Source organism: Hippoglossus stenolepis, chromosome 6 (assembly GCF_022539355.2).
Source record: "Hippoglossus stenolepis isolate QCI-W04-F060 chromosome 6, HSTE1.2, whole genome shotgun sequence".
In the NCBI taxonomy this organism is placed as follows: domain Eukaryota; kingdom Metazoa; phylum Chordata; class Actinopteri; order Pleuronectiformes; family Pleuronectidae; genus Hippoglossus; species Hippoglossus stenolepis.
Genome location: NC_061488.1, coordinates 26,506,729 through 26,520,662, shown reverse-complemented (window position 1 = coordinate 26,520,662; position 13,934 = coordinate 26,506,729). Strand labels below are relative to the sequence as shown.

At 38.7% G+C, this 13,934-nt stretch overlaps 1 protein-coding gene across 4 annotated transcripts in view; it reads left to right on the top strand.

Moving 5' to 3' along the window:
* Positions 1-13,934, top strand: part of LOC118111117 (DENN domain-containing protein 2D) — a 32,062-nt gene that overhangs the window by 8,448 nt on the left and 9,680 nt on the right. For 3 of the 4 annotated variants that reach the window (XM_035159455.2, XM_035159456.2, XM_035159457.2), the window contains 6 exons: positions 6,987-7,034; positions 7,936-8,031; positions 9,342-9,517; positions 10,746-10,858; positions 12,281-12,350; positions 12,448-12,525. In XM_035159455.2, the coding sequence (XP_035015346.1) occupies positions 6,987-7,034; positions 7,936-8,031; positions 9,342-9,517; positions 10,746-10,858; positions 12,281-12,350; positions 12,448-12,525 (581 nt within the window). Of the gene's footprint in view, positions 1-1,666; positions 2,098-6,986; positions 7,035-7,935; positions 8,032-9,341; positions 9,518-10,745; positions 10,859-12,280; positions 12,351-12,447; positions 12,526-13,934 lie in introns of those variants that run through there. The other variant, XM_035159458.2, reaches the window with a different exon arrangement.

The following is a 13,934-nucleotide window of genomic DNA, read 5'->3' as shown; positions in this document are numbered from 1 at the left end:
ATCTATCTATCTATCTATCTATCTATCTATCTATCTATCTATCTATCTATCTATCTATCTATCTATCTATCTATCTATCTAATTGGCCATTCACTTTGTGTCAGCAGTAGGAGGAAGGGCTAATAAAGTGTTTCAGATTCAGCTGTCTGACATTTAACATGTATGGAGGGTTTTCTGGGCCAAAACTGTATATTTCAATACATAATTAATTATAAAAAACTAAATAAAAGGATAAATAAATACATAAATAAATACATAATTATATAATTAAATGCCTAAATAAATGACTAAATGTGTATTTATACATTTATTTATTCTTTTATTTATCTATTTACGTATACATTTATTTATATATTTCGAATTTTATCTATTTATTTATGCATTTATTTATACTTTTATTTATACTTTTATTTATCCTTTGCGTAACCTGCTGGACAGAACAAAATAAAACTGTCAACTTCAGTCATCAAAAGTCAGGGGGCGGGTTAAAGCTTCTGATTGGTGGTTGAACATGAATCTACTGCTTCTGCCTAATTCAAGATAGCACCGGCATCTGGTTGCTAACCGGCAATCGAATTGAATAAGAATAAGAAGAGCCCTGCTGCCCTAGATGATACATGGAAGTCATTCAGATCATTGACGGGTTTTTCTGTCAGTGAATCATTGTTCGGAAGAAGAGAATAAGAAGAGAATAGAAAGAAAACAGAGAATTTGAAAACAGATATTTGACGTAGCCGCGGTCCAAACATGTATGACAAGACTCAAATTAACACTGTAAGTGGACTTAGTGGAGCTGTGCATGGCTCCCTGGTGTCTTTCTCGGACTTGGTGGCGCTGTGGCTGGGCTGTACACCTTCTCCCGGCCACGGAGCTGTCGTGGACTCTGCGACCTTAGCCAGGGACTGTTTATGTTTATTTATCGCAAATCATATAGTCATCGCGATATTAAACAACGTTATCTCATATCGCATGTTTTCCTAATATCTTGCAGCCCTAATTACCTCCACCAACTGGTATAGAGAGTAGATTAGAATGTCTAGTAATATTCCCAGATAATAATTAATAATAATTATTTTAAAAAGACCATATTATATATATTTTGAATCGTATGACTTCTTTCTGCCTCATCTCCATCTGCTGGATTGTAGCTTCACAGTGCAAACCAAACTCATAGCTCGATCCAAGAGAGCTGAATCGACTGGTTGAGCCTGCTGGGTCTGTAACACTGTTCACAAACCAATCAGAAGCTTTAACCCGCCCCCTGCCTTTTGATGACTGAAGTTGACAGTTTTATTTTGTACTGTCCAGCAAGTTACACAAAGGATATATAAAAGTATAAATAAGTAAATAGATAAATAAATAGATAAAATTCGAAATATATAAATAAATGTATAAAAAAATTAAAAAATATATTAATGTATAAATAAGTACATAAATAAATGTATATATAAATGTATGAATACACATTTATTTAGGCATTTAATTTTATAATTATGTATCTATATATTTATTTATCCTTTTATTTATGTATTTATATAATTATTTATGTATTTATATATATAGTTTTGGCCCAGAAAACCCTCCATAAACAGGTTCTTATTAGGTAAGAGCTGCACTAGTCTACTCCAGATGTTCGTGTTAGAGCTTGTTTGTTGCCTGCAGCTGGAAAGAAGGAGCCTGGCTGATCTCTGTTTCTCTACATGAACTTAAGTTAACCCTCGGCTCTGTCCAGCTGTTGTTAAGTAAATGTGGCTGACTTGCTTGTTGTGTTCACTGGCAGCAAACCAGGCTCCTCGTTTCAGCGAACTAAAGTCGCATCGCACCGGTTTTTTTCGCTCGTCCCCTGAACGCAGCACGGAGAGCAGCTCCTGCGCTCAGACGGAGTGCTGGTGCTGCTGCTGGTGCTGCTGGTTTTAGTTGGAGGTGAGCACACGGAGCAGGATGACATGTTTGAGTCGGAGAGGACACGATGAGAGCCGCCGCTGCTGCTGTGTCACTGACTCTGAAACTACCCAGAGGACCGAGGTGTGTGTGGAGCAGCCATGAGTGAAGCGGTGACGAGGAGGAGGGGGAGAGGAGGCGCACAGAACAGATGGAGTGAGTACTGACATGAACTTTGTACGGAGACTGCTCCAGGGACCACATACTCACAGTGCGAGCCCGGCACGAGCAGCACAACGTGACATGGGAACCAAAACTCATGTTACCGACTAACTGGTTCAGTAGCGAACCTGTAACCTGTCTCCAACAGGTCTGGGAACTCTTATATCCGGGTGTCATGTGCTCCACCAATGTTTACACCCCCATTAGTTTGTCAGACTGGTTTTTATAATGGAAATGAGAAGAGTGATATTTATAGATGTAATGATGTTATTATTGATAGGACGGCCTGTTATTATTATTATTATTAAATATTATTATTATTATTATTAATAATAACAACAATAATAATAATTTACTTCAGTGGTTTGTTTCTTAGAGCCATCCGATTATTTCCACTAAATACAACATGCACTTTGGTGTGTTTCAGTTAAGTTGTGCAAGTTATTTCGGTGTTTTGTTGATCTTTTTAACTATATGACTAAAGTCGGATGTGTGGTTGTAACCAGTGCACGTACTTAAGCTAGTTTCCCAACTAAAATCAACTTATACCTAATACATTTGCCATCAGATATTAGTTTATCAACTTTTAGCTTTTTAATGGATCCACATGTGTAATACGGGTGATTATTTTTCTGCCTCAACAGCTGCATTGACAAATACATCTTTTTTTGCAGTTTAACTGAGTCTTTCCGCACTGGCTTCACACTAGGATCCCTAAAAGGGATCACTAGTGAAAAAGAAATGGAAAAGTTAGCTAAAAAATGCTTTATTTGGAATAAAACGTCACACACAATTTACAACCTAAACACAAAGTGGGCAGCTTTTATTTTATATCAACAGGTTTCATGTTTCCTAAGTTGAAAACACCTCATGAACAGGATTCAGTGCTTTTTTAAGCCTCAGTGGCTACACCTTCCTTTGCTTACAGACCAGACAGCTTGGTGTTGTAACATGTTCAGCAGCCTCAGGGTATAAAGCTGTTCAACAGGACTGTTATTTACACCCTTATCACGCCATTGCTATTGACAGAGTGCAAGCTCCTTCTCCTGTCAATAGAGATTTTGTATTGTTAACTTAAGAAAAGGTCGTTTTCAGGAACCAGGGAGGTGAACCAGGCCGAAAGTGAAACCAGGAAAAAGTGCATGGGGATTTTGTTTTGGAGTTCAGTCTTTATTATGTACCGTTTGTGCTCACTCAGCTTTTTTAATTAATATAAGAGTCTAAGTGTTGATAAATGTGAGACCTATTTGACAGCAAACCAAACATTGCACTGACAACCACAAACCTAAAAGAAGGCAGCTTGTGGCAAAGTGTTACCAGTTTTGTCTTTAAGTGATTCAGCAGGGACTAGAGCTGTCTGGTGACCATTGTTCATTTTGGCAGTTTTGGAGTTTAAATTAGTTTTATCTTCTGGTGAAATTGTGTATCAGTTTTAACAAATTTCAGTCAATTGATTTTTCAGTTTTTGTCTAGGTTTTGTTGAAACGACATTGTAGTCCAGTTTTCATCTCTGACATGTAAATATGATTTTCGTCATACAATTTAAATTTTTTTGATTTCAGTGCATTTGAGGCAACAGCTATGGCCACCTCTGCCAAAGTGGTTATGTTTTCATCTGCACTTGTCAGTTAGCAGGATTACGCAAAAACAGCTGGAAGGAATGAATTTAAATGTGGTTTTATAAGGGGTCTGTTGGGCCTTGGCGTATGTATACACTCTCAGTGGCCCTCTTTTTACCACTAGGAGGTTATGATGATGGATTGACTGTCTGTCTTTTAGCAGGATTTAGCAAAAACTACTTGATGGATTACCACAAAACTTGAAGGATTCGGTATGGATTAGGAAAGAACTCATCCAATTTTTAAGCTGATCCAAATAAATGGGCGGATCCAGGAATGTGTTTCACTTGCACTGCAGTGTTTCCCACAGAGTTAATTGACTCTACGGTGGTGGCAGGGGTGTGTTTGTACACAAGAACGTGGCTCTCACAAAGACTGGAGTGACTTGCATGAGAGGGAGAGAACTGCAATGCTCGCCACGTATGGGTAAGTGTGCAATTGCAGTGGAAACTATGAGGTCTGACTGACTGCATGGATGGTAACAACTTTATGGACGATAGCGCGAGCGAGCAGTCAGCAAGTAGCACTGCAGCCACGGCGCAAAGGTTAGAGAGCTTTCCTGATAGCATTGCTGAAGTCAGCCTACTGCTGCTGTAGCAACTGAATTTCAACTGAGGCATAGGAGACAGAAAGATTCTGTGTGTAATGCTTTAGTGTGTGTCTATGTGGGTATGTTTGTGATGCTGAAGAGTGTGTGTTTGTGTTTGTGTTTGTGTTTGATGCTGAAGGGATGGCTATAGACCACACCCCTTTGTGTCAGTAGAAGTTTTCTGGCACTATGAATGTTTTGCGACATTTATTGACTCCCCATCTTTCATCAAATTTGGACACGTATAATGTTTGGACACCGCAGTATGATGTATCATTTCTCCTATGATTTTGTGGGTCAGGTCAAATCAGTTCCCCCTACTTCCACTCTTGAATGCTTCCCCTGATTGTAAAATTAACTTTAGCCCCAGCACTTAGATGAAGACATTAAATAACACTGAAGAGTTTCATGCAGTGTCACCTCTATGGGGCGCTTGTTAGCTATTGGCTTGCTCACCATGAAACCGGATTGTCTCTGTTAGAATTTGATCTTGGGATTGTTGGCTTAGAGCATTTGTTCTCGCAACTCATCCAGTTCATCATGTTTCCAGCTGTAGTGGTGATAGCTAGTCTTCTGTTTTATGTTATTCTATTTTATTACAGAAAAAAGTATAAGTTTAAGATTGTGTCTGTATTAGTTATGCTAAACCACTGCTGTACATTCACTATCTACAAGATGACAAACGCTTTTTTCCCATGTGACTTGAATGCAGCACAAGTATAAAAATTCTTTCCTCAGAGTCTGCAGTAAACAAATGATTCAACAGAGTGCTGCTGTTGATACAACAAGGAGATGTTATTGATGGCTGCTCGAGTACATTGTGATTTAAGTTTGAAATCAAAAGTTGTGAATCTAATATACAGTATTGATAATAATTACAATAAATTGCATGTTATTATTTTCACTATCCTATCATATACTTAAATGTTTATCAAACAGCATGTGTATCGGACACAGTGAAATAACCCAGCTATAGATAAGTTTATCTCACTCACCTCAATTATTATGAGCTTCTTGATCAAACTACTGTGGTCTTGGTTCCTGACAGTGAAATATTCATGTGATGTGACATGAATATTTCACCTTCACATTAGCTAATTTTGAGTGGCTCATGCTGCAGGGTTCTGCACTGAAGACTATGTGCAGTCTGAACACCTCTAAAATACAGTCATACATTCATTCTAAGATTCAGTTATTCAGTCACAAATGCAAGCATAACAATCACACTGTTGACCTTTGATTTAACATAGTTGAGCTTCAACTATTGCAGTTGTTCAGACTCAAAGTTCAGTCTGTATTCCAGGCTCCCAAGTGTTTGCTTTAGGCTATTTGACTATTTGACTGCGTATATCAAGGTTAATAAGTAACTCATGGCTGTGACCTGAATTTAAAGGTAATAATGCGTAGTATTCCCAGCAATTTCTTTCAACAGACACACAGAAATTTATTTTTAAATAAGTATTTTGATTATTTCCATCGCATGGAAATACATCTGTGTAAACTGAGAGAGCTTCAGATCCTAAAAAATGCAAATGCACTTGTTTTATTGCCATAACATTAACTTACTGAGGTCTTATTTTCTGTTGTCACGTTGTTTCTCATACATCTTGCACATTTATTTTATGCATTTATAATCAAGAGGAATCTCCCCTCTCAAATTCATAAAAGTCATGCAGTCACTTCATTGTGTTCTTTCTCAGGCCAAATGTATGTTGCATCCATTCAATGTTCAGTTTTCCTCCTATGTTTAATTTTTTAAATCATATAGTAACTTCCTCACAATTTACTGGTACAGAGTAGGTTCTCACATTCTTCATGTGGGATTCACATTTTACAGTCTTTACTTCATCAAGTTTGATCAGCATCTCATTGATAGTCATTTTGTCTTCTTTGTTTTCTGCAGTATTTGATTCTGCTGCGTTCTTTCTTCTTTTCACATCCTAATTTGTATATTTTTGAGAGTTCCAAAGTTGACCCAAGTTTGTGCAAAAATAAATTAAAGGAATTCTTTCAGTATTTCAGAAATGCCTTGTATGCCCTTGGAAAGGTGGGACGTGAGCCAAGATAGAAGCCATTAAGTTTTGGCGCAGGTCCAGACGAAGGGATGGATCCAGGATTTTTTTAATCACTTTCTTCAACATTTAGAGAAGTTTTATTTGACATTCTTCAATATATCTGAGGGAATAATTCATGCTCTTGATTAAAAAAAAAAAACAGGCACGTTTAGGGGACTGACATCCATGCAATCTGGTGCAGAGCCAAATAAAAATGTGGTTCGAGCAGATTTAAATGGGCTTTCATAGTATGTAGGGATTTTTCAGCCAATGTATGCTAACAAATAATGTTCCAATCCTGTAACTACCACTAATGTGTAGCCGAGATAATGTGGATTCGGTATGGCATCAACTGCTTAAATGTATGCTCAAAAGTTATAGAACCATGTCCGAATGAACATGATGGATTTGGTATGGAATTTAAGTGCACGGCTGGAGGTATGAGCTCTACTGGGTGCTGGATTTGAGTTTAGATGATTTTTTACCTCAGGTTTAATAATATAATATTTTCCCACAGTGTAGCATAATGCCAGCAGAATGGCAGCCATTGGACAGTCCCTGTCACTGAATCAGGACTGTTCCTGAGTTGCATTATATTGACCAAACCTCTGTCTTGTGTAGGTGAACAGCCCATAGGGAACATCATCTCTGATGTCGCTGGAAACCACGGTAAGAACAGTCGCTTAAGTCCAATAAGGCTGTTTCTTCATGATACATTTCACTTTTGACTGACAATATAAAAGTCTCTCTTTTCATGTTACCTAGCATAGTCAAAATAAGGTTTCATAACTGATAATAGGACTGTCATGATATCACATTATTGTGCGGCAGATTGACGATATATTATTTTTTAAACATTCTATAGATATGATATAATTAATAATGCTATGAGTCAATTTCATCTTAACTTGTCATTTGTGGTAAAATAAATTACTCAAATGCTAACACAGGGTTGTTTTCCTGTGGATGTATTAAAATATTATCAGTAGCAGTATTGAATTAAAAGTAAAATTATTTCGATCTGCTATGGTGTCACATCTGCATCTCTTGCATACAACCAATATTTGACACACACACACATATAAATCTTTCAGCTCAATGATCAATCAATGAGTGGGCCAGATGTTTACTGCATCATGATGGAAAGAAATTACTCAAAAGATTCTTAATTATAAACATATTATCAAGTGTGTATTATTTATAGAGCCCAACGATATAGATACTGACATGTTAACAAACAAAAAAAGATGATGTTATTAAATATTTATGACAAAGATATATAATTGAGCCTCGATATTTTAGTTTAACCTTAACCTAAACTTATTTATAAATAACAATGAATAAAAAAACAAAACACAAATTCTACCAAAAATATAGAACTTGAATTAGGAAATTAATATACATGCTTTTCATCTAAAATGTAAACCAAAATTCCAAAACTTCTTTTCTGCATTGTCTATTCTGTTAAATATAGTTTTAACGATAAAGTTAAAAAGAGGAGCGGGGGGGTAATGTTGTTGTGTGATTGTGTGACAGTGTCAGTGATGAGCAGCTTTTGTTTCTCCATCAGGTCCCATCCCATCAGGTGAAGATGAAGGTGGACGACAAGGGGCCCTCAAGAGGTTTAGTGCCATGTGGTCCTCCTTCCGCAGAGGCAGAAAAGACAGTGAGTGTTCTGTTGCAGCGACATGATTCAGGAACATGTGGTCAAAGTGTTATTAGGCATTACACTGACTGGTGGAACAGAGACTGAACAGGACCTGCTGTTGTATATTGCCTGAGGTAAAAAGGACAGTGTATGCAAGTGCATTGCAGTGCATGAAGATCTGCAAACAGTTTTTTGTTGTTGTTATGTTATCACATGCAATATTCCTTATTACTTACTCCTATTATCATGATTACTTAGTACCACTTTAGTTTTGTTTTAGTTTACTGACTCAAGTAACTGACTTATTTTTTCATTTCTATTGTTATTTCTATTAGTCAGTGGTTCTGTATTTACTGCTGTAAGTGATATTTTCACTTACAGTACACTTTATACATAATTTTTTACTCAATACTCTATTCTCTGTGCTCTATTCTCTATTCCTATCGTGAGTTTTTACCCACTTATTTGGCTGCTTATCAACACAGTCAGCAGCTGGAGCTGCAGCAGTACTCATGGGTTCTGACCTCCAGCACCCGATGGCTGATCAAAAGTTACACTCCTGTAACTGAGTGTGACTTACACTTTCTGAAGATATAGTCATATAGCTAATGGATAAATGCCCATGAATCTGCTCAGAAATAAAAAATGTAAGTGTAGCACTTATCTGAAAATCATCAGGTACCGAGTTATCCAATGATAGTTGTCTCCACAGTGACAACAGTGCAACTCATGATACACAAGTTTCTCCACTTTTCTACAATTTGAAGAAATAATCTAAAGAAAAAACGCACATGTCCACACGTGTTTGTACAGTGACACAATTTTTTTAAATTTTGTCTTTACACCTCCACAATGAGTATGAAACATCAAGATGTAAGTGAAATGCAGACTTTCAGCTTTAATTCAAGGGTATTAAGAAAAAAATTGTATAAACAAGTCATTTCTACATAACCCTATAATTCAGAGGCTCAAAGGAATCGGACAGTTTTTATGGACAGTTCTTCCTTTCTCATTTCATGAAAAATAGAGCAGACTAGTAAATGCAGGAAAAGGAGCCTGCTGACCTTAGAAAAAAACCCTCCTTGCTGGTGTCCTTTTGTTCTGAACAAAAAGGGAGGAATGCAGCAGAGAACACATGAGCAGGCTGGCGGACTGTGAGGGAGACAGGGTGAACTGGGCTGTTGATGTGGGGGTGACGGATGGTTTCTGAGCAGAGCAGTAGAGTGCAGTCAACAGGACAGATGGGTAGTTTGAGAAAGAGGCCTGTGGACATTTCTGTTTGGACTACAGCAGTAACCCTGCACAATGTATTTCTGCACTCTGTGAAGGATCGAAAGACCAGGAGCCTGCAGAGCCACTCGGCCAAACAGTGGAACCCAACACATCCAGGCAGCACCGCTACTTAAGTGGTCAGTACTTCTTTGAGTATCTGGTGGTTGTCAGCCTCAAGAAGAACAAGGATGGAAGCAACTATGAGCCTCAGATCACCTACCAGTTTCCAAAGGTCAGTTTGTCACTGTCACACCATGTAGACACAAGAGATCAGCCTGAGAAAGTACACCTGATGTGTTGGTGAGTGAGACAGATCACAGTAATACACGATCCAAGGCAAAGTTGTGTGGTCTGTCCAACGTAGTATATTATCCACAGTTGGTGGTAAGAAATACAACAATTAAAAAAAGCTCAAAGTAAAATAACTTATTGATTTTTCTCTGGCTCTAAGAAGGTCCCCTGTTTCTATTGATGTAACATTTGTAACACAAATGCCATAACTATATTAACTGCACAGGGGCCAGTTCTGTTGCTGTAGCAAGGTCATAATGACCTGTGTGGAAACTTAACCTGCTGCTGTTTCCAAAACATGAACCCGAGCAACAAGTAAAAGATTCTGATATTAGGATTGCAGGACACAGAGTTTAAAAAGTGGGGGCATAGGCTACATCCATACTAATACATTTTAGTTTGAAAAGGCATTTTCAAACTACAACGGTCTCTGTGCACACAAGCGTTTTGGCACTGTATCAGTTTGAATCCCCGTCTATACTAGCACGCCTGAAAACGTGACAACTCCCATAGACTGGGCATGCGTGTGCTGGTGAACAGGAAGGCGTCCCACTCAGGACCAGCTGGACACGGGAATTGTTGCAGATTGCTGGAATAATAGCTTGGCTCCTACGTGTGTAATCAGGTGTATCATTGTAAAATGCTGTTAGCAAAGAACACAGGGTCAGCAATGCTTGTAACTGATTATCCATGTTGTGCTCTACACTGGTAGTTGAAGCCAATGCCAGTTGTTTTCTTCTGGGAGGGGGTCAGGTGATAGGAGCCTGATGAATCAGCAAAGGCTACGTCATAACCGTAAAGACCAGCAAGCGGCTGTGAGTGTTTACATCACAGTTTCCAAACATCCCTGTTGCTGCCCGACCAGACCTAAACACTGTCCTAAAGTTTTCATACTGAAACGGGTCCAGCAGCATTTCCAAACTTCTCTGTTTAAGCGGCTCTGAAACTCCAGAGTAGTGCGGACACCGGGCGTATCTGGAGCAGAATTGATGTGGTAGTGTGGATGTAGCTGTAGTCGGCCCCTTCTTCTGTCATAACTCAGTCCCCAAATCATTAAATTCCCAGCTTATCAATGTTAACACTTTGTTCAAGAGGATGTGTTAAATTACCAATATGAAGCACGCAAACCAAATCAAGATATGTTGATATTATCTACTGTGTGTTTTCAGAGGGATGGGATGGCCAGATCCCAGAAGGAGGATGAAGAGAAGACGCTAAAGGCAATCACATTGTTTTGTTTCCCAGAAGGCATCAGCTGGGCTCCTTTAACAGAATACCACAGGTTTGTCGGCTCCTTAATCACTCTGACAACCTTAATTCCTGTGTTCTTGCTTCACTCTACACTAAAGTTCATAAAAGATCCATGAGTGAAAAGAGGTCAATCTGAGTCTTTCTTCTTTAAATGTTAATACTCTCTTTTTATTTCACATACTCAAATCTAAAAAAAAGAAAAAGTGATTGTGCCAAATGTCTGGATAGAATCACCCTTCGCAAACACTTTCTGTAGCAGAGTCTTTCTCTTGTTGACTGAAGAATGTTCTCCCTGCAGATCACTTTAGGCTCCAAGATATTTTTAGGTTGTTTAAGATCTACCCACAGTGACGTTCAGCTCAGGGGACTGAGGCCTCTTTTCACCTTCACTGTTTTAACCTACTGATTTTTTTTAATTGAATCTACCGGTGCAATGTTTCCCATCCCACTGGCTGCTTCACAGCTCCACAGCACAACATTTTGGCAAATGGCTAAATTGTTTGTCTCATCAAAAGTTGCTCCAAATACATCTTTAGAGATTTTATGGCATCATCTATCCACAGCACTTATTTCCACTCTGTCCTATCCAGATGTGTCTTTGGAGACTTCAGAAGCTCACTTCTCTGATGAGGTCAAAGCAAAGATTTTGTTCTCATGACTCATGTCAGAATGCAAAGGATCTGTCATTTCTTCATGACATGTGTGACAGTGGAAACCTATTGCTGGAAGCACTTTGACTACAGCTCCCTTTGCCTGTGTAGGCATCTGTCAGCTTTAATCTCAGAGCTGCAGTCAGTTTATTATAAGAGCTCATGTTGGCTGAGTGTTGCCACGAGAGTCAGAGACTTTGGCTACCTCCATACTGCTACTTTCTGTTTAAAAACAGTGTTTTCTAACTAAAACGACCTCTGTTCACACAAGCGTTTGGCTCTTTAACAGTTTTAATCCCTGTCCATACTTACACGCCTGAAATGTCACATGACAACTCAGGGACACTGGACATGCATGTGCCGGTGCACACAGGAAGTATTTGGTTGTTGATTGCAGATTTTTCACAGATTGCTGGAATAATAGCTCATCTCCTACACATGTAAACAGTTGTAATGTGTTTTCAAATGAAAACGGAGTAATGTGGATGTATCATTTATCAACAGCTGAGCTGCACTACATGTGCTAATAAGTCAAATGCAGCCTGATGAGTTAATGAAGTTCTCACTGTTTTACAAATATAATTGATCAGACCTTTGCTCACGCCATCATTGAGGATCTATTCGAAGTTTAGGAAATACAAGGTAACAGCAGAACATGGATGTCTGTTTGCTGCTGAGCCTTTTCTTTAACTTTTTCTCACTCACAAAAAGTATTCAGCAAAATATTAAATTTGTCCTAACTTTCATACAATGTGAAATGTCGTGTAAAGCTCTGGTTGTGAGTTTTCCTCTTCTGTCTGTAGTGAGACCTTCTCCTTTGTTCTGACTGAGGTTGATGGCAGCAGAAGAAATGGATACTGCAGGAGGTTATTGGTCAGTGTCTTTTCTGAAACGGTCTCACTGTGTGTCATAATTTTGAACTCACGTATTGCTCATGAAGTATTCTCTATTTTCACTTGACAACCTGAAGCCCGGAGGGAAAGGAGCTCGTCCCCCGGAGGCGTACTGCATCATTAGCAGTCTGGCTTGTTTCGGCCTCTTTTCCAAGGTGAGCTCAACTTTTAACATTTGTAAAAGAGGAAATTAGTGAGTGTTTTTCCATTTATTAATCTGGCCCAGTTAACTGTAAGTCTGACCTTTAACAGGGTCTCAAACACAAAGACAAACATTGTGTGTTTACACTGCTACACATGATCAACTTCCATATGCTATTGACAGGTTGACTAAATTAATATAACAATCTAATCTATATATATCAATCTCTAATAATTAAAAACTTTCAAGCAAAATTACCGCACGTTTGGTTTCTCCAGTTTCTCATTTATAACGTGTAACACCAGATGTGTAGAACACAGCACAAAAACACAACGCCACCTCGCACCTTGCTGCCCGGCTGTTCTGGGGCACAGTTCTTTTCATAAATTCTTGTTTCTCACGTTAATCTCTTTGGATCTGCACTTACAGAGCGTGTGTCTCTCTGTGTCAGTGTCAGCTCTCACATGCTGCCTCCTTTAAACAGGGGAGTAATCAGCTAACAGCAATCGGCAGCACTATTCACCCCCTGGCTTAGCTGGAGATGCTGAACTGAACCACCTCCTTACCCACACAATTTTCCGATTCTCTTCGTCTCGTGTGGGATTAAACTGAATATTTTGGTTGGACAAAACAAGAGATTTAAAAATGTCACCTTGTGGTACCAAATCAAGTGCTCCATATTGACGTGCGTCAGGCTCACTTAAATCTCTCTGCCTCCCGGAATTGGAAATATTTTTCCTTAAGAAACAGTCAGCAACTTTAAGTTAAATGTAATTTAGCAGTGCGGAGCAAATGTTTTGGGCACTGAAAATAAGATGAAGATGCTGTCTAAAATAATAATAATAATAAAGAAATCATTTAAAAATAATAATAGTAATAATACCACAAATAACTCCAGTAAACAGAAAGAACCTGTTTCATATTTGCTGTGACCACTCTGCCTTTAAAGCAGCAGCAGTTCTCTGTTCACCTGCACAGTGTGTAAGGTTCAGTTGTCAGGTGGTTTGTTCAGAGCATCTTGGAGGAGTTTCCACAGTTAGTCAGTGGATTCAGTCTGTCACAACTGGTATGAACATGTGGTTTTTGTGATCTGATCTCAAGTGGACAGCTCTAAATACAGGTGGGAATGCACTCCAATCCGACATAGATCTGATCAGATTGGGAGGTGATCTGGGCCACATGTTTCCACATTCTTTCAGCAGTGGGAATGTGAATGTGTCCTGGGCCACATGTGAAGGACCTCAGTTGACGTCCTCTGACCCGCTGCAGTTTCACTATATATATATATATATATATATACTATATATACTATAAATCAAACGTATTCATTCTCTTCTCGTTGATTTGTTTGTAACATCCGCCACAATATCAACACTGATCACCATATAATGATCGATACTTTCCTTAAATTGGTCAACTCTT